The 26825-nt window shown below is 42.3% G+C and overlaps 1 protein-coding gene across 1 annotated transcript in view; it reads left to right on the top strand.

The window, feature by feature from the left end:
- LOC108671723 (xanthine dehydrogenase/oxidase-like) overlaps nucleotides 1-24167 on the top strand; it is a 29730-nt gene extending 5563 nt beyond the window's left edge. The window contains exons 5-27 of the mRNA XM_047882554.1: nucleotides 379-512; nucleotides 886-1051; nucleotides 1734-1925; nucleotides 2200-2276; nucleotides 3190-3286; nucleotides 3906-4015; nucleotides 4799-4963; nucleotides 5464-5591; nucleotides 6812-6953; nucleotides 7628-7865; nucleotides 8465-8553; nucleotides 10980-11185; nucleotides 11754-11969; nucleotides 14133-14283; nucleotides 16254-16399; nucleotides 16796-16973; nucleotides 17922-18050; nucleotides 18859-18986; nucleotides 20758-20875; nucleotides 21049-21223; nucleotides 21480-21559; nucleotides 22093-22335; nucleotides 23060-24167. Coding sequence (XP_047738510.1) covers nucleotides 379-512; nucleotides 886-1051; nucleotides 1734-1925; nucleotides 2200-2276; nucleotides 3190-3286; nucleotides 3906-4015; nucleotides 4799-4963; nucleotides 5464-5591; nucleotides 6812-6953; nucleotides 7628-7865; nucleotides 8465-8553; nucleotides 10980-11185; nucleotides 11754-11969; nucleotides 14133-14283; nucleotides 16254-16399; nucleotides 16796-16973; nucleotides 17922-18050; nucleotides 18859-18986; nucleotides 20758-20875; nucleotides 21049-21223; nucleotides 21480-21559; nucleotides 22093-22335; nucleotides 23060-23110 — 3359 coding nt within the window. The 3' untranslated portion in view covers nucleotides 23111-24167. The remainder of the gene's footprint in view (nucleotides 1-378; nucleotides 513-885; nucleotides 1052-1733; nucleotides 1926-2199; nucleotides 2277-3189; nucleotides 3287-3905; nucleotides 4016-4798; nucleotides 4964-5463; nucleotides 5592-6811; nucleotides 6954-7627; nucleotides 7866-8464; nucleotides 8554-10979; nucleotides 11186-11753; nucleotides 11970-14132; nucleotides 14284-16253; nucleotides 16400-16795; nucleotides 16974-17921; nucleotides 18051-18858; nucleotides 18987-20757; nucleotides 20876-21048; nucleotides 21224-21479; nucleotides 21560-22092; nucleotides 22336-23059) is intronic.
- The last annotated feature ends 2658 nt before the right edge of the window (nucleotides 24168-26825 follow it).

The following is a 26825-nucleotide window of genomic DNA, read 5'->3' as shown; positions in this document are numbered from 1 at the left end:
AGAGAGTACGAAGAGAATACAAAAAGAGTACAAAATAAACAACTTCTCTGTGATGCTATAAAGTAAAAGGTCTCAAAATGTCAACTGCCATAGTGTCAACGTTTGCAACAATTTCCCTATAGCCGCAAGTCAACTGCATACACTTCGAATACAGCCATGGGTCAACAGTGACAAAAAATCAACAGTTACAGCACCACAACAACCACACTACAAGTGATGAAATCTGAGGGCGCTAAACTGAAGGTTTTGGCTCACTTATAAGCGGGCATCAAGCTCGTCAGCGACGAGTTTCTTCTATTAGTTTCTCGTTAATACGACAGATGTTTCGATAACCTCCCTTGATTTTTGTAATTAATTCGTGAATATTTACGTCAACAGAGAACGGTCCCAGTGCGGATACCGAGGACAGCAAGCCCTGCAGTGACCGCCAGATGGTCGAGGAGTTGTTCGATGCGACCAGCTGCGCTCCATACGACCCTTCGCAGGAGATTATTTTCCCTCCTGAACTGCTTGTGAGTGGTTAAAAAAATTATGTAATCTTAAACATTAGCTAGAATTACTATAGGGACATCACACTGCTCGGCGTGAGCGCACACAGCCGAATGAGGGAGGCGCGATAGCAACTGTCCGGCCCTACAACTCCTGCCCTTATGCTCAGAGACCCTGGAATAAAGATTGCGTGACGTCATCCCGACGTTCGCAGATGCACATCGTACACAACAATATTGATAAACCAGGGACGATCGCATATGAGCAGGGAGCATATCTCTATATCTAAAGAAAGAACCGATTTTAAAACTGTTTACCAGAACAATGTGGATGCGCATGTGGAAAAAGTAGCGCCAGCTTATTCTGAATGGCAGTTGAAGGCAGCCTTGCCCCCAGGAAGCAATCGCTGCCAAGACGTGGTTACCGCCATTCAGCATCACATGTGGCGACGTCGACACGGCCCACGCCAGCGCAGACCACACCCTTACTGGGGAGATCCACTTAGGGGGCCAGGAGCACTTCTACCTCGAGCCCAACGCTCACCTCGCTGTGCCGGAGGAGTGCGGAGCCATGCGAGTGTTCAGGTAATAGGAAATGAGGCGATCATCTTATAATTTTTATGCATTGTTGCATTAATGCACTGTTCGAAAAAAAAACACCGTAAAAAGGTTTGACCACAAATTCATTGGCCGGTCGGCCCATGCAATAAAAAAATCGTGTCGCCATTCTTTTTCCAACTCAGCGCAAGAATACGGTACCAAATTAAGATAAAACATGGAATCTGTTTGATACACGGGACGGTGGCCACTATAACGCATGTTAGACCGTTTTTTCTGTTATTTCGATCAGCGCGATAGCGAGATCTCATTCTTTATACAATTCATTACTGTCTTTGTTTTTTATTAACTTGATGTGTTTAACTCGCTTACGCCAAAACACAAATTCTTACTTGCGAAAGAAGTAACTATAGAAGTAAACCAGATATACTTAAGAAATATAGTATATCTAGCTGCAACTTCGCAACCGTATTATTAATAAAGTACCCTGGCATTATTTAAAAATTTTGATCAACAACTTGAGTACATTCATTCTATTGGTGACTATGGACCGAAAATGAATTTGCGTTACACGATTTCGTACTATTTGCCTTTTACTAACGAGCCAATGCTGAACCAACAAATGTGTGAGAATCCCACCCATGGCAAAACCAGTCCCATGTGATTATGTCCCCTCGTTATGACAAGCCCCTATATGCGCATCTCTCAAAGGGGTGGAGGTGCGCATGAAGCACCAGCTGTACAAAGCGCTGGTGCGCGTGTCTGGAGTGCCCCAGATGGAGCAGGTGGAGGTTCGTGATGTGGGAGTGCGTATTGGAGCAGCTGTCACGCTAACGCAGATGGAGCGAAAGCTGGTGGAGATCATCAGCTCCATGCCAGGTGGTTGTCAGGGTATTTAACTGATATAATCGATCAATATATTAACATTATTCTCACTATAATATACTAATAATATTCTAATTGTAAGAATATGTCAATATATTAATAAGTTTGATCTGATACGATATTAATTGAGGCTTTACAAATTTCCCAAAGTTAGTTTGCTGTAGAAGTTTGACCAAATGAGACGCTCGTTTTAGAATAATAGTTCTCATTTAATTATATAAGATATCTATAGAATATGGCTTACTTATTTATTGCATATTTGGTGCAGCGTACAAGACTGGCGTACTGGCAGCCATCTTGGAAATGCTCAAGTGGTTCGCCGGCAAGCAGATCAGGAACGTGGCCGTGAGTGTTTCATTATCTTGGTTATATTATCACTCTACTGATAGTGTCTTGTGGTTATTATTGTTTATAATACAACTGGAGGAAAATGCAGCTAAATATTAATATACCAGCGAAGATCTGCAGACAACATTGGATTCTGACGATTGCAATCCGCACAAATTTTATGCTTGAGGTTATTAGTTGAACGCAGTTCTGAACGTTTTTGCTAGTAATTGACAAAAATATTGCGTGTCATACTATATTTTGAAGATGTTTCATTGATTTAATTCCAAGCCACTATCGGAGGACACACGAGATAAAATTCGCGTTCATATGAATATTATTTTCTTATATCAGACCGCATAATAGAAAGAGTTACAATTGAGATAGGCCTGGCGTGAATAAGTTGCCACACGAAATTGGCCCTCTTACTCGCTTAGAAAATGGTGAAAGCCATGCACTCTATTTTCTCTTGGATATCACTGAAAATCAGAATGTGTTTTGAAATTTTGACTTAGACTAATCAAGGAATATTTTTAAATCTTGCAAAAGCTTGATAGATGCTCAAGGACCCGTTTAAAAATCCTCTGACATGTTTATCTTGCACATAAAATGTATTCTATATGACCTATGTTCACAAAATAATCAGTGGACACTTATTAAAATTATGTTTCTAATTTATATTGAGTTGAATAATTTTAGCTTCATGTCATTTCCATCAAAACTTGCATGGCTACAGTATCACACCTAATTGCTATATCAAACTGTGCATGAGGATTCAGCATCATTTCTTTTGTCGCACATGTGCCAGATAACCAGATCTCCGCCCCATGTGGGAGAAATATGTGACAAAACATACATGTATATTGTATATAGTAACGAAAAAGTTGTTTTAAGATTTATTTCCTCAATGCAGGCATATTTTATTCCATAGAGTCTCGGGGGCAACATCATGACGAGCTCTCCCATCAGTGACCTCAACCCGCTCTTGCTGGCGTCCCGCTCCGTGCTGCATCTCGACAGCCTGACAGGTGATGACAAGTTTCGGCTCAATAGTTACCGTCACACATTTATAGGAACGACATATAAGTTGAAATTGTCAGGACTGTCATGAATGATAATTATTTTGAAAACAATTGGTGAACCGACAATAGGTGAACTCTAAAACTGGACAACCGACGGCTGGTTAACCCAATGACGTGTAAACCGATAACTGGTTAGCCGATGACTGATTGAACAACTACTTGTAAACTGGACGTTAAATAAACCATGCGACTTTTGAACCCGACGACTGGTGAACCCAACAAGTGGTAAACCAATTGATTCAACGAGTGGTAAACCAATGATTGATGAACCCTTGGACTGGTGGACCCGATAAGTGGTAAACCAATGATTGATGAACCCTTGGACTAGTGGACACAACGAGTGGTAAACCAATGATTGATGAACCCTTGAACTGGTAAACTCAACATTTGATGAACTCGACTAGTACAAGGCACCCTGACAAGTAATCCCTTGAGTTGAAAGACGCGTCAAGGAACATCAGCATTGATGAGTCAAGTAATACTCAAAAAGACTTACATCATTTTAGAGCAAGAGCAAGTGATCACGTCTCCTTTTCACCACAAATAATGACCTCCGACTCGTCAGGTGGTGCGCGCGATCGGGTGATGGACGCGACGTTCTTTACGGGCTATCGCACGTGTGATGTCTCCAGCACCGAGGTTTTGGTGGCCGTCACCATCCCCTTCACCACACAGGTACTAGCACCATCTTAACTACCTTGGTAATGGCACCATCTTCACTACTTTGGTAATGGCACCATCTTCACTACCTTGGTAATGGCACCATCTTCACTACCTTGGTAATGGCACCATCTTCACTTCCTTGGTAATGGCACCACCCTCACTACCTTGGTAATGTCACCATCTTCACTACCTTAGTAATGGCATCACCCTCACTACCTTGCTAATGTCACCATCTTCACTACCTTAGTAATGGCACCACCCTCACTACCTTGCTAATGGCACCATCTTCACTACCTTAGTAATGACACCACCCTCACTACCTTGCTAATGTCACCATCTTCACTACCTTGGTAATGTCACCATCTTCACTACCTTGGTAATGTCACCATCTTCACTTCCTTAGTAATGGCACCGCCCTCACTAACTTGCTAATGTCACCATCTTCACTAGGTACCTTAGTAATGGCACCACCCTCACTACCTTATTACTGGCATAAACTTCACCACCAGAAACTGGCCAAGTCTTCATTCTCGATCGTATTAAATTCAGGAATCTAATTGCGCACTGTACTAAATTGCAGAGAATACATTGCAGATGCAATATCGTCAGGCAATTAGATCAAACGTCTAATAATCCAATTGTTACGCTCAAGCATGCATAACATGAAATGGACAATGAAATAATTTAGCCAAAATATCATGCACAACGCGTAGCGAAAAATGATATTCGGCATTCCTGAGGAAAGAAAATATTTTAGTTTTTCGGGTATAATATAGAATATTCCTAATCTTTTAGGAGGAATATTTCCGCGGCTACAAGCAGTCACGCCGTCGCGATGATGACATCGCCATCGTGAACGCGGCGCTGCTGGTGCGCATGCGCGGCGACCACGTGGCAACCGCAAACATAGCCTTTGGAGGCGTCGCTGCGACCACGCTGCAGGCGACACGCACCATGGAGGTACTGGGTTAGGTGCTGGGCAGGTGCTGGGGCAGGTACTGGACAGGTACTGGACCGGTATTGGACAGATGCTGGGCAGGTACTGGGCAGGTGCTGGACAGGAACTGCGCAGGGGCTTTACAGAGACTGGACTGGCCCAGTCCAGGCCAAGTCCCAGTCCACTGAACTTGACTGGGCTGGTGCTGAGCAGATGTTGGGCGGGTGCTTGGCAAGAACTGGGCTGAGACGTACTGGACAGGTAGCGGGCAGGTTCTGCTCTATCACACTTCACGTGCCTTGCAGCTTCTGGCACAGTACCGCCCTAGGTCTTGGTAGCACGTAATTAAGTTAGAAACTCCACATCCATGTTTTGCTTTATTATTTCACTACCGGAAAAAAAATTCAACAATAAGTTCAATACCACATACTTTTACTCCTCTCCGCTGTGCGGGTACTGTGCATGTGGGATTCACACGTAGACTTTAATTCCTTTTGTGGTTTGATTCTCTTTTCTCCTGCAGGCGATGGAGGGCCGTAGGTGGGATGAGCAGCTGCTGCAGGAGGTGACGTCATCCCTGCTGCAGGAGGTGCAGATAGCGCCCAGTGCCCCTGGGGGCATGACAGCTTATAGAGCTGCACTTGTGCCCAGGTAATAAACTTATTTATTTCCTTTTAAGTTATCGATGTAAATTTTGTGAAGTGCCTCTCGACTCTTTCGAATTTTAGTCCCGTTTTCTCCCAGAATTCTCATGTTCCTGAAAATTGGACTCCAATCCGATACCTTGGGATCCCCCCCCCCAAAAAAAAACGTTGGGGGATTGGCGTGCCTCATGTGAGACAGGTTAAAAATAGTCATGTGAGGCAGGCCAAACATAGTCATGTGAGGCAGGCCAAACATATTTATGTGAGGCAGGCTTAATAGTCATATAAAGTATGCCAAACGTCTAGACGTTGGAGAGAAAATTAGAGGGATCTGAAGCAACTAAAATTGTTATGAAAACCTTAAAATAACTTCAAGATATGAACGATACGCGAGATAAAATGACTGATAATGAAATAAATGATAATGAATGAAAATATAATCTTCCATCCTAAACATTTGTAAATTATTAGAATTATACATAATTGATACTGCGATTAGATAATGCAGCGAATATGAGCTAGCGAATTACAACGAAGTCGGAGCTAGCAAATTACAAGGAAGTCGTGTGTTGTCCTGTTAAATAATCCTCAATAATTTCATTCACATCAAAAAATTAGTTTATTGGCGCTGGAATATAACGGAAGCTCATCTGTCAGGAACATAATACTTTATCTTTCAATTCTCTGCATCAGATCTCGACCGTGAACATTCGAATGTGTCTTCATGAATCAATACATTAAATACAACAAAATGAACAACTCAAAACTAATGAAAATATGCACGGGCTTGTATTTTAATTGCACTTATAAAATAAAAAATTGGCAATGACCGTGACGTGAGGAGATGGGCATTCAATCAAAGATTAAGCAGCGTAAAAGCAGGGCACAGTTCGAATCAAGTCTAACGATCATGATAGTTAATAAGGATAATTATTAGATAGGTAATCCGACTTGATTTCCTCGTATGGGCATCTAGATTGATCATAAAGAAACTGTCCGTAGAGAAGAATCTATATGATCTATAATTCAACATAGAATCAAATTGAAAAAATACACACTGACGATGATGCCGTGAAGGGAAGGATCATGAGGTTTCATTCGATTCATTCGTGTGGCAGAACAAGGCATCCCTTCACTGATTTGTAGCCCTCACCACCACTTACGAACACGATCTCTGTAACCTGAGTTCATCTTCGTCGTCAAATTACCACTTGAACTTTATTGCAGTTTCTTCTTCAAGTTCTACCTGCACGTACGCCACGAGCTGAGCAAGACCATGCCGAGTGTGGCACCCGTGGCACCGCACCATCAGGAGCTGCTGGGGTCCAACAAACGGCCTCCTCACAGGGCAACTCATCTCTACGAGCAGGTCGGCTGCACGACTGTGCTCAGAAGTTGTTGTAGTTGTGGTAAATTGGGTTAGTTGGTAATGAGGTAATTGAGGGAGATAAAATAATGCAATAAGGAATGGTAAATGGAGTTAGTAAAGGATTTAGAGAAGATAAATAAGCTATTTCAATTACCCTGGCAACAACAGAGCGGCTACAGTGGAGAGAAGTTTAGTATGTGCAGAAGGGATGGTGTTAGGGTAAGTGCTTCGTGCTTACTTTGCCAGGCATTCTTCTGTATTGAAAATCTGTGAAAAGTATTCTTAATTTGGACAGATTTTGTATGCTATTATGACTGCAAAGATAGGGGACTTATCAGTTAAGGTTTCCCGTCACTTACCTCATAAGGTTTGAATGTTCTATTTTCATACGAGTTTACGTAATCCTTCTGCACCATATTGCGGCTTACTGGCTACCCCTTTAAAAATCATTTTTTTCAAACGCAGTTTTCGTTGTACAGTATGCAAATGGGCGGGTCTCGGGCTCTGCCCACGCATGCTATCAAACAGACACCTTCTTCCCAAACTTTCTAATTCAAAGGACACGATTTGCTACCATTTCGCATTTATTTTATTCCGTTTGCTTATTTAATCGAGATTTCTAAATTGTGTTAATGATTATTTCCTGCTCACTTCCTCATTACCCTCTTCCTTAGGTACCCTCAGACCAGCCATCGCAGGACCCTGTAGGAAGGCCCATGGTGCACGCATCAGCCCTGCAGCAGGTAACTGGGGAGGCGACCTACGTGGACGACCTACCGCCTTACGTCAACGAGCTTTTCGGTGCCTTCGTCCTGTCCACTGAGGCTCGAGCCGACATCGTTTCAGTCGACGCCTCTGCTGCATTTGCGGTGGCCGGTGTCCACGCCTTCGTGTCCGCCAAAGACGTACCGGGTGAGAAAAGGTGGCATTTGCTGCTGTAAATTGTGGGAGCAAGTAACGGGGACTCTAAAGCTGGTGAAAAATCCTTAAAAATATTTGGATAGTGAGACTCGTCACTATCAGAAGAGCCGCAATTATTTCGTGGGGTACGAGGTGCTGGGCAAATATAGTCATACTTTCCGCTGTGTCTCGGGGTTTTCACTGAAAATTTGAACGTGCGAAAGACTGAAGCGGATGCGTGAGAACTTGGTTTCGTTTTTATCGGTTTATGTTATGAAAATGGTCGTGGGGTAGTTAAAAATATGTTCTCACGAAAAATATTTCGAGGTTAACCATCCCACACCCAGCATGGGTAAAAATTATCCTATACTTCATTAGCAACATTAAATTAGCCGCTCTCTAGAATGATTGGCGTAGGAACGATATATTCCTGCAACTCTGGAAGATGTAGCAAACAAATAGTATGCATCCGACTATATTTTTCTAGCAGATATTATTCATTTATTTCACGGTGCAATTGATGCAACTGTAGTCAGTTATTTATCCAATACTGCTGCAATTGGTACCCTGTTCCCATTGTACCGATGTACTTAACACGCACTATGACGCAGGCGAACGCAACGTGTGCGGCGAGATCGTGAAAGATGAAGAGGTCTTCGCTAGCAAGTCTGTCAAGTTCATCGGGCAACCCATCGGTCTGGTCAGCGTACTTTATGTTTAACGCAACCTACATCATGTGCGTCACAGTGTACATGATGTTCAACGCCACCAATATGGCGTTGTTCATTATACATCATTTATGTATCATCATAGTGTCCGTTAGGATTAACGCAACGTATGTCATGTTCAGCACGGATCATTGCACGAATCATTGATCATCTTACGACCATCTCGCCTGCGGAGTTCGGATATTACTGAAGATTTGTCACTAAAGCGTCACCATAAAGCGGACTAATGTGTTACTAAAAATTTGTGATAGTAAAGGGCCAATAGAATGGTTACAATAAATGGGTACAATAGTTAAGTAATATTAAATGTGTTACTACAACTTTTTTCTTGCATTAGGTGTGTTACATCAATGCTTTAAAATGGAATTGCTACAATGGATGCGTAACAATACATAGATTGTAGTTTAGGAATTTGCTCGACGCTGACTTCATCAATCTCTGGCTGAGTTGTGTTACTACATTTCACATACCCTATTCTCGACGAGCTCGGAGATTTGAAATCACAAAATAAATTTGGGCATTGAAAACTATCCCCTGCAAATTTTTATATCTCATGATATTTAATCAAGTTATTTCTTCGGGATATTCGTAAACTTAGAAAAAACTATTGTTCATGTTTTCTGCCGCAAAGAACGACTTGATTCCTTTTTGGTAAGTGTCTGGATCAAGATAATTTGTCTCATCCATAGACAACTTAACTTCTATTCAGTTGCGTGTTTAAATTTCTGCAATATTTCATCCGCCATTTTTAGTAATGTTTGAATTTCCTTAATTAGACTCATTTTGAAGAAGCCTGTGTATTTGCTTGACATTGTTGCAGCCTCAAGTTATCGCCTCATTATATTTTCATGGCTTTTCTCAAAATTATTTTACAATTTATTAGTATGAATACGTTTACCATTCAAGAATATTTCCCTATTTATATCCTGAGTTATGTTTTTCGTGTGGATTTTCTTTGCACGGCTCACTATAATACGCTTTAACATACAGGGTGGGGCAGATCCGATTGAGCAGTTTTGAGGTGAAATATAAAAGGGTAATGGAGGTGCATAAAAAGAAAGTTTATTTTCCTCGAGGTTAGCATAACATACCATTTAGAATACTTATGTTTTGAAATAATATTAGGAAGATGGTGGCCGTTAGCTGCAACACACTGTTGGAGTCGTTTTCGGAAGTTTCCTACCGCACGTTCGCACATATGGCGAGATATGGCCTTTACCTCTGCAATAATTCGTTCCCTTAGCTGTAGAAGGGTATGAGGGCGACTTCTGAACACCCTTTTTTTTACATATCTCCAAAGAAAGAAATCGCAAATTCTCAAATCGGGAGACCTCGAAGACCACTGTAAATCACCCCTCAGAGACACCGAGAACGACTCCACCAGTGTGTTGCAGCCTATACGGCCACTATCTTCCTCATATTATTTTCAAACATAAGTATTCTAAATGGTATGTTATGCTAACCTCGAGAAAAATAAACTTTCTTTTTATGTACCTCTATTACTCTTTTATTTCGCCTCAAAACTGCTCAATCGGTACTGCCACACCCTGTATTATTCATTTTCGTGCCAATGTCTCTTCAATGAGTTGATGTCACTTATTTGCTTGAATCGCAAGTTAACTAAAAATTTAAAAGCAAAGAATAGTCCACAAAAATTTATAACTTTATAGAAAACGTTTCGGAGTCCAGCTCCATCGTCAGTTCGTGGAATCTAGAATTCACATAGAAAGTCACAAATTAGTTTAATTGAAGGCACAGAACACATTTAAAAAACTAAATTTACAAGTAATAGGGCACAAAACCAATCTATTCACAATTTCAAGAGGATAGGCGCTAACAGCTGAATGTAAACTGGGCCTAAGTTTAAAAATGTACAATGATTCCAAAATACGCAAATCTGAAGTACCGGAGGTGGAAGCTAACACTTTAAAGTCACTGTCAGAAACAGGGACATCACACTGCTCGGCGTGAGTGCGCACAGCCGAATGAGGGGCGCCCGATAGCAACTGTCCGGTCCTACAACTCCTGCCTTTATGCTCAGAGACCCTGGAATACAGATTGCGTGACGTCATCCCGACGTTCGCAGATGCATATCGTACACAACAATATTATTAAACCAGGGACAATCGCATATGAGCAGGGAGCATATCTTTATATCTAATGAAATAACCGATTTTAAAACTGTTCACCAGAACAATGTGGATGCGCATGTGGAAAAAGTAGCGCCAGCTTATTACATTCATTCTATTGGTGACTATGGACCGAAAATGAATTTGCGTTACACGATTTCGTACTATTTGCCTTTTACTAACGAGCCAATGCTGAACCAACAAATGTGTGAGAATCCCACCCATGGCAAAACCAGTCCCATGTTATCATGTCCCCTCATTATGACAAGCCCTCAGTAGTTACTCAATCTCCGAGATGCTTCCTTCTGGGCAGTATGACGCAGTGCCCGGAAGCGACTCAGGCGCGGGTGGCGCGTGCGCTGGGGATGCCGGCCAACAAAGTGGTGGTCGTGACCAAGCGACTTGGCGGCGGTTTTGGCGGCAAGGAGTCGCGCCCCGTCGTGGCGTCGGTGCCCGCCGCTGTTGCCGCAAGCGTGTGAGAGTTTCATCAGACGTTTCAATGTTGAAATTTCATTATTGTCTTACATATTATTATCGATTCAGGAGTATATAATTGCCTTATATGCATTTGGACCAGCTGTTAGATACATTTGATTTCAGATACTCCAGATAAAAAAATCAACTAATAGAGATTAATAAACTCATGATGGCTGCAATCTACTCCTGGATCACTTCAACATTAGTGCAAATGCTTATGTACAAAATACCCCGCTTGGTGTGCAATGGAACTCGGCGGCCAAAGTTCAAGTCTTGGAGTTCATTGATTACATTGGAAGGCTTTCGGCGGGGGCTGAAACGTTGAAATGATGGGTTTGTTCAGTTTTTTATCATGATCTGTGCTATAGAATAATTGCTTGGGTACTGTTCATCGATTGCCTTCAGAGGTATATACCCGGCTACAGAATGCCTTCAAATACATTGGTATTTGAAGGCATTGGTTGGCTGCAGTAAGAGTGTTCGTAGGATGCCATTGAATGAGTGGCTAACACCGCCCGTCTTCACAGCCCACCAGCACCACTCGCCTTACAGAGCTCTTCCAACAGGACGAAGCACCCCGTTCGTGTGGTACTAGAGCGCGCGGAAGACATGCTGCTGACGGGGGCTCGTCACCCCTTCCTTGGGAGGTGGCGGGCGAGCTTCACTTCGTCTGGGGTGCTGGTGGCTGTTGAAACGGACCTCTTCTCCAATGCCGGCTGCTCTGTGGACCTCTCCCGCGGAGTCATGGAGCGCGCGCTGTTGACGTCTGACAACGCCTACTGGTATGAGGAAAGATGTTCATAGTGTGGTGGAGCGGTGCTACTAGGAAAGATTAGAAGAGAACAAGAGCTGGCGCAAAGTAGCCAGAAAAAGGAGGGAAAATTGGAAAAGACAGTAGGAGATGAAAATGCGCATACCTGTCCGAGCTCATCGATTAAGCTCTACATGAGGATCGAGTTACGTGACTAAGGTCGTGAAGGATAAGTAAGACACATCTGTCTAGAAAACATATCTTGATATACGGGGTGGTTATACTGTACATGAGTTACAACACAGAGGTATAAGCTGCGGCGTCGACTGTAAGGTCGGAGAACTCAACCGACGCGTTACATCGCAGAACGCTTGTCAACTACTGCAAATGGGGGGCTCTTAGTAAGGTTACTAGCCCTTATAAAGCCTTCGCTTCCGCCCACAACTAAGGTCTTGATCGCGTGATCTATCGCGTGATGTCTTCCAGATGCTGACTCATGTCATCAATCTATCAGGTCAAGTAAACATATAAATAATGATTATAATGAGACGCCAGATTGACACCGGGCACACCGCATAACGAGGTTGAGTGTAGGTGAATAGGGTTTGATGGGGACCCACAAGGGCTGTGGATAATTTACACGGAGGGAGTGATAAGGGGAGTAATTTTTTGAACGTTTTATTATTTTTTATAGTCTTTTCAAGAAGGATGCTATGATAGTGAGGTTTATGTTCAATTGGATGCAGCTTACTGATATCATAGGCGTCGCTTACTGCTAAGAGGAGCGATGCTCACAAGCTTGTGGCGCCGTCTTGTATTATTGGCCTCGCCAACAGGTATGATAGTCTTTACCTACTGGTAAAAGGAGCAAAAATCCTGGTGTGAGTGGAGTTGGAGAAAACGAGTGGCACCAACTGGTGTGAGTACAGCCGCTCATTTATTTATGCAAGTGTACACGAGTAAAGGTGTGAGTAGTCTCGTCTCCTGGTATGATTGGCGTGGCGGCGTCCTCTGATGTGGGAAATGTCGTTTAGTGGTATGAAAGGCGCCTCCCATTGGTTCCAAAGTTTTTGAATCAGGTCAAAACCCTGCGACACAACTCATTTTACCATTTTCAGGTACCTCACCCTCGTGCTCATCATCCCACTCTGCTCTACAATATTTCTCCTCATATAATAAACCAATTCAACTTGATTAAATTGGAAAATAAATATATAATGAAAGAGAGACGTAGACGTTTCCTATCGTCTCATATATTTTAAGTTGGAGACTCGGAGTGATTACTCCACCAATTTTACGTTACGTTCAGGTTCAGGTTCAAGATACCGGTATTAATTACCTATCGTTTTGTCTGGTGGTTTGCCGAATGGCACTTGATTGGCACGTGAAAAAAGTTCTCTTTTTGGACAGGTTCCGGCAAAATATAGTACAAAGAGAGGGTTTTAATGAAACACTGATACATTTCATATTAAATTGAGAATTTCAAGTTCACATCCTACGTTAACAAAAATCTCTAGTCCATGAAAAAGGTGAGCTGAACATAATCGAAGTCCGAAATCTAACAGTTAAATCATCCTCATGTAAAATCACCTAATTTTACCGGAAAAAGCGTGTGATCCGTTGCAGTTCCGTTGAGCCGTACGACTGTTGTAAACGACCGTAACTTGCGCACATATTTACGGCTGTACGTTCCGCGACCGTACCGCGGCTGTCACCTTTCGCCATGTATGCATTATATTCTGAATCGTTAGTGTCTGTAATTTGTTTATTTATGCATTTGCAGAAAGGCTCCGAAACCTGAGGCCGGAGTTAAAGTGCTAAGGAAATACGCGGTTTATTCATTTGTATTCTCGTATCCGTCATTTGTTTATTATTATAGTTATTTATTAAAAGTTTGGGGAAACCAGAATTTGTTTGCTTATTGAATAGACACCAACACCGCCTCTACAAAACAGATGCGTACAACACGTACCTCATGTGCCGTGTTGCAGGTGCAGCACGGGTCAATTTTCAGAACGTGTTACTCTTTGAATATCGATCTATAAGTCGCACGTTTAGACCGTTGCCATCAAAGTCCACTGACATAAATAATGATTTATTTATTTTCTTAACTATTAATAAAAACGGCTTTAAAATCAAATAATCAAGTAATTATGTGGCAAATTTTGAACGCTACGCATTTGGTTCACCGCAGCTGTCCCAACATGCGGGTCACCGGGTACGTGTGCCTCACAAACCTGCCTTCGAACACCGCCTTCAGGGGCTTCGGCAGCCCCCAAGCCATGCTGGTCAGGGAGGATATCATGGCTGCCGTGGCCGCCTACCTGGGCTTGCCTGAGGAACTGGTGAATTAGTATTCATAAATCACTTTCCTGTTGCTTATCACTACTAAAAATTTTAGATACTTGTCTATATGCATTGCACTAATGTTCAATTACACAGTTCACCTATAGTTCAATGTTATAGTCTCACAACATCATTGTGTTAAACTCTTCATCACGCTGCGCACAACTGTTTTGATGGTGAATGATGGTTGTCGGGGAAACTGACGTAAGCCCGACCGTAACTTACGGGATCGTCCCGTAACTTGTAGTTAGTAAGTAATGTTAGTCCATTCTTCTCATTTATGTCAGTCAATCACTAGCAAGCGTCCATATCACATGTCAAGCTATTCAATCTGTGTCTCGTCATTCATATGCCTGTCTATACTTCATTGTCCGTCATGTGTAAATAAACCATTCTAAACCATCGCCGACTTATAGAACCTGGGTTTATTCCATTATATAGCAAGCCCTAACTATACCATCCGCCACAAAGGTAGGTATTTCGAATGATAATGCGGTAACGTTACTTTTCAATGAACTCTTTTTCGTCTACATGAGTAAATTACAAAATACGATTGGGCACGTTATGGGGAGCGTCTTGTGTTTTTTTCTCGGCTATTTACAGACAGATCACACTGAAACTCGGGACACCTATGTAAAACCTAAACATAAAAAGCTTTTAATCATGTAAATTTTTCGAAAAAAATGAAAGAAAACGTGAAATTCTTAGAAAACGACCAAAAAAGGGGGTACTGTAAAAATCTATCTTCTCCTAGGATTTGAAGCTACAACATCGAGACGCATATCATTCTATGCGTAAGGACCATATCTATCGATTCGTCGTAGCTTTCCTCGAATTTTTGTGGATGTAGGAGCATTTTTCCCAAAATTTTCGAAAATTTTTCGATTTTTCCCTATTCCCCCCCCCCTTTTTCAAAATATTTTCAAAACTATAACGAAATTGAAAAAATGCTACGACCAATCTCTAGATATTTTAATTGCGAATCGAAGGATATGTCTCCCATTGCTGTAGCTTCAAAACTCTAGGAGGTGATAGGTTTGCCGTGACAATAAGTTAACTGTTCAGGAGAGCGCGACAAAGTCCGGCGCGCATCGGAATAGGCACTCAATGTAGCAAGGATACAAAACTAAACGTTACTGGAGCTTGATTCCAGTCAAGGATGGTGGGAACGACTGCATGCACACCACCCCATACGACGCCAGGCGGGCAACTGGAGTGCAGCTCAAGCAGACTCGGCACTCAAGTGCTCGGCAGCTAATTTCCCCGTATCTTAAATGTTAAAGAACTTCCCCACCCCCCAACCTTTCGGGATCTGTCGTGAACGCATAAATCAACGTACAGAGATGGTTTTGGTACCGTTAAATAGGTCAGAATATCAGCTTTAAGATGAGACTAAAAACCGGAAAAGCCGAAATCCCAAATTTTAGGCCAGACGCTCCCCTTAACAGACAGCTGGCAGCTGGCCAACTGTAGTGGGAGTACGTAGGCCTGACGGCAGCAGTAGTTGTCCGTGTCTCTTACCTCGATCAGTAATTACTTAAAAACCTATACCTCCCCGTACCAGAATAAGTCTGGAATGTAAAGCGTCTTAATTTATCTGCCACTTATGTAATTAATCCCTGCGATCAAACGTTGATCCTATAAAATATATAAAGCGATCAGGCTTTTACCTAAATTCTACCTCCTGGTCGAGTTAATGATCTTCTGAACGTTTAGATGGTAATTTAATTAAAAGCGAGGAAGAATCCGTGGTTTTGTGAAAAGCTGGGAAAAATTATTGTTTAGACATCATTTCGCTCAATCTTGTTGCACCATTATTGGTTTCGGTTGCATTATTGGAATGACAAGAATCGGAATGCTGAACAAATATTAATGAAGCTAACGTATTAATAATAATCCGCTAAACCTGAAGCATCAGTCTTCATGAAATTCACCGCCATCGTAATGCGTGCTATAAATTTCCCTGCAGGTACGGGAACGCAACCTGTACAAAGATGGCGACCGCACGCACTTCCGCCAGCTGATTGAGAACAGCACTCTGGCGCGTTGCTGGCGCGACGTGCAGCTGCAGGCGCAGTACGCACGCAGGAGGGAGGAGGCGCAGCAGTTCAACAGGTACACATGCAGCTGCAGGCGCAGTACGCGCGCCGGAGGGAGGAGGCGCAGCAGTTCAACAGGTACACGTGCAGCTGCAGGCGCAGGAGGAGGAGGCGCAGCAGTTCAACAGGTACACGTGCAGCTGCAGGCGAAGTACGCGCGCAGGAGGGAGGAGGCGCAGCAGTTCAACAGGTACACGTGTTACTGTCCCCATGTGCAGGCACCTTAAATGCAGCATTCCGTCGTGTGATTGATCCCACAGTCTTTGTGTCTCATTGTTGTAGATATTTGTCATCAAAAACTAGTTTAAAACGAGATTGCTTGCATGTGGAGTGAAAATTCCGAATACTATCAGTTCCGATGAAGGAGTTGTGGAATTAATGAGGGGACACTGGCTTGTTTTTTGTTCCCCAGAACCCACGTTCACAAGAAGCGAGGTCTCGCCGTTGTGCCCACCAAGTTCGGAATCGCGTTCACTGTCCTGCCCCTCAACCAGGCTGGGGCTCTCGTGATGGTTTACAAAGACGGCTCAGTTCTACTCACCCACGGGGGTACAGAGATGGGCCAAGGGCTGCACACCAAAATGATTCAAGTTAGTGTATAATTCATCTCAAATTATAAACTCCAGCGACAAGTTTAATCTACATATAAGAAAATAGGTTTTAACGCTTCAAAGTGCACTATCATTAATAGCTAGTGAATATAGCTAGTGTAATAAAAATAAAACTAATCGCTAGTTTAACTGTGAAGTTTGTTAGTTCTTGACTCAACATTTGCTCTCTATGTATATAATTATTTCATTCGATGCAAATGGCTGGGATTATGTACGGCATTCACATTCACTACCCAAAAATGCTTTGGCCATTTTTACGTTCTCAGCTAGCTGATCCTAGCAAATAAATATGAAAATATTATGAACAGGAACAATTCATTATTTTCGATAGTACCCAAATTGATGCTCGAGCAATGAAGATATTTATGAACCTATATATATTTAGGTTCGTAATTCATTTTTCTTTTTGAAAAATTTTCAACAGATTGGGTGTGCTCCCAACTCTTATATTTTCCCGTCCTAAAGGCAGCCTGCGTGGTCTCAATGTCATATTACCGTACGTGTGTTAATCAGAATAAATTTATCTCCAATGACTTCCTTATAGTTCATGGTGACACGGTCTGTGTTATAGTTCATGGTGACACGGTCTGTGTCAAACATGAGATGGTTTCTAGCAATCCTGTGATTGCTAGAACTAGTTGTTCTGACTAGTTTATTTCATCTCGTTTCTCAAGGGAGCATATTCCCTAAACCAAAAATCGTTTTGTTTCTTAGAGAAAAGTTTACTATTTATCGACAAATAACGAAATTTCCGGTTCAACTAGGATTTATATTTGCTGCTTAGATTTTTTAAGCGATCATTCTTCAAATTAATTTTTGGGGAAGCTGAATGGAAAAATTGTGTTAACTCTACCCTTTCTTTTTCCGGGGTTTACAAAACAATTGTTTTCCATTAAAATTTATGAAAGTGACTCGTAATTTGATGAGGTGGCATCGCGAGCGCTTCACATCCCGGCCGCCAAGATACACATCGCGGACACCGCCACCGATAAAGTCCCCAACGCCTCTCCCACCGCCGCCTCAGCCTCTTCTGACCTCAACGGGGAGGCCGTCTTGGTAAGTGGTAGTTAGGCATCAACACTGGTTAACATGTCACCAGAAAACCTCAACGGGGAGGCCGTCTTGGTATGGCATCAACACCGGTTAACATGTCACAAAAAACCTCAACGGGGAGGCCGTCTTGGTAAGTGGTAGTTATGCATCAACATCGGTTAACATGTCACAAGAAAACCTCAACGGGGAGGCCGTCTTGGTAAGTGGTAGTTAGGCATCAACACCGGTTAACATGTCACAAGAAAACCTCAACGTTGAGGCCGTCTTGGTAAGTGGTAGTTAGGCATTAACACCTGTTAACATGTCACAAGAAAACCTCAAGGGGGAGGCCGTCTTGGTAAGTGGTAGTTATTCGTCAACACCGGTTAACATGTCGTATTAAACTGTAATTACAGTATCATGCATCTTTACTCCACAAGCACCATAAACAGCGGTGTAAGGGTTATCGTTAGTTTCTTGATGCCGGCAAAACTACCACTGCTAACTCTAAATGTAGTTGTTTTGTCTTTGTATAAACTCCTCGGCTCAAACTGATCTGGGGAAGGACGATTTCTATCCTAATATATATTCTTGACGTGACCCACGAGCGTTCGGCGCCGTTGAATAACGCAAAGGCCCACAATCCCCTCTCGGAACTCAGACCAACGTGTCGCGTAATCACCCACGTCTAAATTTCTGTTATAGTGATACAAAAGTTTCTGTGGTAAAATGTCTTGATACCTTTTATTAAAAAATATATTTTCTTATAATTATTTGTCATCAATTTTATTTCAGACTGTTCAAAGTTAAAATTGTGCTTCTTGACGTGCAGCGCGCGTGCACTGAGCTGTGGAATCGTTTGGCCCCGTACCGCCAGAAGAACCCAGACGCCGGCTGGGACAGCTGGGTCATGGCTGCTTACCTCGACCGCGTCCAGCTGTCCGCTACTGGTTTCTATGCGTGAGTGACACAAAGGCCGCAAGAGGGTAGGACTTTTCGCTTGTAAAGAAATTACTTGCAGCCTCGCGCTTGTGCTACCTATGGTAATGGCAAGGTCGCTTAACTGCGACGTTGTGTGTTGAGTCTCTTTCTCGTAGTGAAACATGATTTTCTGTTGCGCTTGAATGAAAAAAAAATCGTCCGAATTGAGAAGAGATTTTTCCGCTAAAAAAATTTAACAATATATAAGGGTCATCCGGAAAGTAGTACCCGTTTGGGAATTGAACGAAAGGAAGTAAATATTACCAAATGTGAACATGCTTATTGGAATGAACATGTATTACACTACTTCTCTACATAATATCCGGACAAATTTTGGCATTTGTCGTATCATGTCACGAGTTTTTGTATACCAGTGTCATATTGCTCCGCCGCCAGTGTATTGAGATACGCAGTCACGTGTTCTTTCAGTTCTTCGTCATTTTGAAACTTTGTCCCTGCCACGAAGTCCTTGAGTTTCGTAAACAGATGAAAATCTGAAGGACTCAAGTCCAGACTGTAGGGTGGATGGTCGAAAATTTCCCACTTGAATTTTTGGAGAAGTTGTTGTGTTATTCCAGCCGTATGCGGCCTGGCATCATTGTGCATGAGAATGACGCCAGTAGACAACAGACGTTGCTGTCGATTTGAATTGCCCGCCGTAATTTTTTTAATGTTGCACAATATGCATTGGCATTGATTGTGTATCCACGCGTCATGAAATCGATGAGCAGTACACCTTGCCGAACCCAGAAACACTGGCGGGGGAGGAATATGACACCGGTATACAAAAACTCGTGACACGATACGACAAATGCTTAAATTTGTTTGGAGGTTATGTAGAGAAGTAGTGTTATATATATATATATATATATCCCTTTGATGCAATTTAAAATAGTGCACTAAATTTCTCTAATCAAAAAAGCTAACAAGTTATAACGAGGTTTGAGCAAAAGATAAAAATTTTGACCAAAATACTCCATGTACTACACAATAATATATTCCTATCAAAACTATTTTTGATAAACTGTAGAGTAATAGAGGACCATTTGTGGGGTAAGATAGGACCATTTGTGGGGTAAGATAGGACCACTTGTGTGCTAAAACAGGATCATTTAGTGGTCCTGGCTTACCCTATGTCCGGTCCTTTTTTACCCCATTTTAGAATACATGTCAGGCAGTGACGGTAGCAGGTAGGAATGCCTAGTATGTCTAAAAGGTTGCCTATTACTTGAGGTTACCTGCCTACATCCACAAACCTGGCCAAAAAATTTTTTGTCATTAGACAGAGCTTATTTCCCAAACAGGGTTAACTATTTTGTGACCCTTCTTTACATAGGTTTTCTTTAAAAATTAGCCAGAAATTTATTATTTGCAGAAGAGGGTTGCCACAAACACTGAAATGACAGGCAATGATTGCTCTAACATATTCTTTTGTCAAATTGAATTCGGTGCAATTAAAATGCATGCCATGGGCTGGTCCTTTCTTACCCCATGAAGGCTGCGATCCTGTCTTACCCCCATTTGACTATACATATTCTTTTCAATAAACATGCTTTCATTTGTTAATATTTACTTCCTTTTGTTCAATTCCCAAACGGGTAGGTACTACATTCCGGTTGACCCTCGTATGTTAAAAGCTCTATAAACCGTACATTTTACTGATCAAAATCTGTAGATCCGATTGAGCAAAAAAATCTTAGAAAAACAGGTATGGGATCCCGTGTTTTTCATAGAGTTTCTTCGCCCCCAGCACCCCTGGGCTGAGTGGTTTCAACTTCGACACGCAGGAAGGGACGCCGTTCAGCTACTTCAGCTTTGGTGCCGCAGTCTCTGAAGTGGAAATCGACTGCCTCACAGGAGACCACACGGTACGACAGATTCTTTTTGTTCTTGAAATTTCAGTGCACCTCGAGTTTTCATGTTGAAAATTAACACATTAACCACTGGGCGACCCTTGTACAGCCATGCTCTCTTGAAGACTATTATTTCCTAAAAGAATGTTGATGACAAATGTGTCGTTTTAATGGGAAGCTCGCCCCAGGTGCTGCGAACCGACATCGTGATGGATGTGGGGAAGTCGCTTAATCCTGCGGTGGATATCGGTCAGATCGAAGGAGCCTTCGTGCAAGGACAGGGCCTCTTTACTCTTGAGGAACTGCGATTCTCTCCCCGAGGGGCCCTCCTCACTACTGGGCCAGGGGCCTATAAACTTCCAGGTACACTGCACCTCAACGTATTTTTATGGCTCTCTCAACGCGGAACGTCACTGCATGAACCTTGATTGTCTAGCTGTTTCCTAAATTAAACTTACATTATCATTATCTCTCCGCTTGCTCTAATATCCATTACACCAAAGTCTCGGTCCTTCATATCGTCTTGCGTATTATTAATTTTACCTGATTTTTGTTGCTTAACTTTGAGACTGAGCCCATTTCATTCCGAACTAATTCTGCTTCAATGTTCGATCGTCAGGCGTACAAGACATCCCGTGCGAGATGAACGTGACGCTGCTAAGGGAAGTTGGCAACCCCAAAGCTGTGTACTCCTCCAAGGTATGTCCACGCCCTCAGTTCCCTTTATGCGGGTAAGATTCCACCGAAGTTCGCCAGCGGTATCTGTAACAACAGACTCGGCAAATTCTGAGTAAATAGACCGGGTCTCTTAGGTCCAAAGTCGCACCACTACCTAACCATTTATGCCCTCCTGGTCTGCTACGCCTACAATGCTTGCATCAAAATGAAAATACCAACAGCCTAAATATAATAGGTAGGTTCCACCGTATTTCAGTGGCCTAAGTTTTGTTTTCATTCTATTGGGCGAGAAAGTCTTAAACTCTCGAATTTAGTCATTACTGATCATACGCCAGTAATCCTTGCTCGTCTTCCAGTGATTGCTGACATCACTGCTAATGATCCTGTTACCATCATTCGTCACCCAGTCACCGTCACTCGTCAACCAGTTATCATTCATCACCCTGGTCCTCACTTATCACACAAACAAAGTTCAAATCGTCACTCAAATCTAAAAATCTATGTCTAAAACCTCAAGACCATCTCAATCATTCAAAAATTGATTTTTTTTTCAGGCCATCGGCGAGCCACCGCTGTTCCTTGCGTCTTCGATTTTCTTTGCCATCAAAGACGCCGTGGCCGCAGCACGTGAAGACGAACGCTTCCAGCACTACGGTGACGAAGAGGCGGCAATTGTAACAGCAGGCGAGCCTCTACAGACGAAAACTGTGGGGTCCTCAGCTCGCCTCTTCCGCCTGGACTCTCCAGCTTCGGCTGAGCGCATCCGCATGGCATGCAACGACCGCATCACCAGCCTCGTCAGTTACCCGCAGATTGAAACTCATATTTTCCTTTTGCAACATAATGATGATAATCGCAAGATTTTCCTTGATACTTAACCTGTACATCATTTCAAAATGACAATCACAGTGAGTTGAGCTCACTTTCGTGGGACCATCGTCAATCGAATTTGCATTCACTTATTTCTTTTATTTACATTTATTTTTTTACAATTTCACATGTTCCCCAAATTCTCATTTAATATATTTGGTTGCTTTTAAAAAACGACGCGTCCTTAATTCTACAAACAACAACCCGTTGTTTAAAAGATACTCAAGCTTGTGCGTACAAACGGATCACAATTTCCACGAAGATCAAGCGTACGGTTATGAAGAACTGTACTCAACACTCACAAATGTAAAACTTACTATCATCAAGAACTTGTTTGTTATGAGAACGAAAGCATTCCAGCAGTAAACTTACGGTTATGGAGAGCTGTCGCTAACACATCCAAAAAATTTCAATCTTTAAAAATTTGTATCGAACCGGATTGATTAACATAGTTTTTAGGAGTTTGATTTCTTAATCAAATCATTGTGATGGGTATTGATTTCCTAAAAAAAAATTATGAATATATAAAAGTAATACACTCTCATATACATACATACACAATCTCAGAGCCTGCATGCAAGTATTTTTTTTCATACGTACTCTAAAGCTGTACATTGTCTCACAGCTATGCCTTGTCGATCTGCTCCTCAGATCCCTGCGCCGGTGCCTGGGACCTTCACTCCATGGGATGTGACAGTCTGAGGCAAACTGCTCGGTCTGTCACGACTCACGCTGATCTGGATGAATAACGCAGCCTGCCCAGCATATAGTTATGCTCCGAAGCATCTGGAAATATCCTGGTTGTTGATTCTAGCCAAGGCTGGTTGCTCTTGTTTTATCGTAAATGTGAAACAGCAGAATTAAGCTTGTGATTAATATGGAACTCATCGCTTTGCTTCCTTATGTAGTGTTACCGATGAAAAATCGTTCATTTGCTTTTTATTAAAGATCATGCGCAGTTTTCTCCACTAGTTATTAGACTGTAATTATTTTTAATGAGATACGCCTGACCAAGCCTGCTCGACAACATAAGCTTAAGGGGGGGGGGATATACCCTAAATGTTTCGGATTTGGCTTTTTTGGTATTTAGTATCATCTTAAAGCTGACATTCTGCCCTATCCAACGGTACCACTGCCATTTCTGTGAGTTCTGCGAGTTCCTTCAGCAATTAGATGGGGCAAAAATAGCTGGCCAGCACTACATATATGGTGTTTTCTGGCACAAAAACTTAGCCACCCGCCTCGCTTCGTACGGAGAGGTGCACTGCAAGTCGCTCCCATCATCCTTGAGTGGAATCAAGGTACAGAAGCCTGTACTTTTGTATCCTTGCTACATTTAGTGCATATTGCAATGCGCGGGGGACTTTGTCGCGCGCTCCTCAACATTCACACCTATTGTCACGGAAAATCCTACTCCTAGAGTTTTGAAGTTACAGCGATGAGACATATACCATTCGATTTGTAAAGACTATACCTATCGATTACCGAAGCCCTTTTTTTATTTGTGCATAGTTTGGATTCAAAATGGAGGGAAGGGAGGAAAATCTAAAGAAAATGAGATAAAATGGAAAAAATGCGTGTATAAAAAACTAAGGCAAAAATAGAAAAATCGGGCATCGTTAATCGATTTATATGGTCTTTACGCATCGAATGATATGCGTCTCAATGTTGTAGCTGGAAAACCCTAGTAGGAGTAGGATTTCTACAGGACCCCCTTTTTTGTCCGTTTTATATGAATTTCACGTTTTCTATCAATTTTTCCGAAAAAAAAATCAAAAGAACAAAATGTTTTTCTTTGTTTTACATATATGTGTGAAGTTTCAGAAAGATCCGTCCGTAAACAAAAAAGGTTTTCCGGAGGGTATACGTATACCCCCCTTAACATTTTCACACGCTTTTGTTTGTCATGCTATAGTCGTATAGCCTCCACACCAGAGGCGGCTATACGCCTGAGGTGGTTACACGCCTCAGGTTCACACCTGAGGCGGGTGCCCCATGTATGCCAGGAGCCCCCAGGTGTGGTTAGCAGCCCAGGTATGGCGGGTGCCCCACGTTGGTCTGAGGCCCCAAGTGTGTTTGGTCCTCAGAATTTCAGTGCTGGTCTAGTAGGGCCTTCGTGGTCTTCTTCCTTATCCATGGTGTGATCTTCTCCTATCATATCATAACATAAGAGAACATAGTGATGTCGGCGCTACAGAGTAGGCCTGATGTGGCTGTCGCCGACTCTTGTACTTTTCGTGACTTGTTCACAGGAGATCTAAAAACAGGTTCTTCGACCAGATCACCAGATCTTTTCCAAACTGACGATAGTTTGAAATAACTATTAGACTTCCACCGGGTTCGATATGGTGCCAGGTATTTCAAGTCTGAACATATATTTTTCCAATTGCTCCATAGCCTCATCTAGTCTGTTCTTGAACACGTTTATACGCGGAGCGTCAACGATGCATTCGGGGAGGCTGTTCCACATGTCCGTGATTCGAAGCGAGAAGAAATGTTGTCACGTGGATGAATAGCAACGCAAATTTTTTAGTTTATAGCCGTGGCCCTTGGTGTTGGTTCTTGTTTCAAATTCTAGTAATCCTTCTAGGACCTTGTATAAACCATGAGTATACTTGTATACGGTACTTCAATGAGGTCCCCACGCAGACGTCGATAACAGAGGCTTGGAAGCTTCATAATCTTTAATCTTTCTTCGTATGACTTGCCCTTCAAGCCTGGAATTATCCTTCTTGCACGTCTTTGAACATTCTCTATTCAATTTTCGTCATTATCAAGTTTCGGTTCGGCGTTTCGAAACTCTAGGTTCGGGCGCACGACAGCAACAAACAACAGCTTCATCGCTCCTGAATCTAAGAACTCGAAGGAGCGTCTGATCTTTCTAAGAAGTTTATTGGATTCACTGGCCTGCGTTACAATATGCTTAAAGGATTTCAGCTCCCTGTCGACAAAAACTCCCAAATCTTTTTCCACGCTAGACTTTTCAATCATTAATCTCTCGTTGCAACCATGTCTTCTCATACTGTAATCTTGCAGTTCATTGATCTTCCAGAGGTGAAGTACTTTACACTTGGCAGCATTAAACCGCAGCTGCCACGTATCAGCCCAGTTAACTAAACTGTCAAGATCTTGCAATTGCACTCTATTTGATGCATCCTTCACTGTATTATAAACTTTTGGGTCGTTGGCATACATGGAGCATACGCTGGACACTACTTCTGGCTATTATTTATAAAACCAACGAACAAAATAGGCCCCAACAAAATAGGCCCACTCATACTGTTGTTGGGGACCACCAGGTTCGCATGAACTGTTGTCATAAATAAAAGTTTTTTCTGGTCAAGATATACTTGAAATCTTACACCACAACACAGCTATAAAAATGCGCAAGGTTACAAAGTCCGTTGAGACTATCTGGATCAAAACATAAGCACGCAGAATCGAGGCATCCATACTCTCCGCTCTCTAAAATCCGAATGAATTCGTTTGCCCGACCCCAGACAGTAAAGCTACGATTCCTTCTAAAGCAATCTTACAACTTTTACATCCTAATTAAAATACATCCTTTTCCTATTCACTGCACATCAAGATAATACGCATTGTTTACCCCTAATAATTAACCGAGCCCTCTACACTGTAATTTTGCAGTTCACTGTTCTATCCGAAGTGAAGCACTTAACACTTTTCAGCATTAAAACGCAGCTGTCACTTACAGTATCAGTCAACGAAATTATCAAGATCATCTTGCAATTGCGTTTTATTTGACGCATCCTTGACTGTATTATAAACTTTTGTGTTATCGGTATACATGGAGCAGGCGCTTGACAATACGTCTGGCAGATCGTTTATTTCGGGTTATTTTTTCGTTTTTTTTTTTGTATTTTTGACAATATATTTTTCATAGTTTTTCACTGCGATGCGGCAGATTTTTTTAGCTTAAATTTGAGCTCTTGCATACAGGTTATAATCAACGTCGCTGCGAGTTCGTAAATAACGCTTGTAGGCTTCCTTCTTGTTTTTTAGCTTAGCTAAACTATTCAACGACTCTGACTCATTGCTTTGCTCTTCCACCGGCTTCTCGCTTTTTCGAACACCATGAGTTGGTTCTTCGCAGTCCCGACAAGACCAGTGAAGTAATTTAGTTTTCTAGAGAAACAAGTACTGTTCAGAGCTCAACTTCAAACAACTGATACAAATAAAATATTCGCAACGTTCACAGGTGACCGTCTGATCAACCATGCTCACGGAGATCACTTTGCAGTGCTTGCAAACTTTCATCTGTAATAGGACAGATTTGATTTTGGCAGCTCACTCACTCCCCTTCGAGTCGTGAGCGTAGACAAATGTGCTATCCTCATACTCTGATCTACCTATAATCCCATAAACTGTAAGCCATGTTAATTTATAATAAATACAC

This window comes from Hyalella azteca, unplaced genomic scaffold (assembly GCF_000764305.2).
Source record: "Hyalella azteca isolate HAZT.00-mixed unplaced genomic scaffold, Hazt_2.0.2 contig10707, whole genome shotgun sequence".
NCBI lineage: Eukaryota > Metazoa > Arthropoda > Malacostraca > Amphipoda > Hyalellidae > Hyalella > Hyalella azteca.
This window is presented reverse-complemented; position numbering and strand designations above follow the sequence as displayed.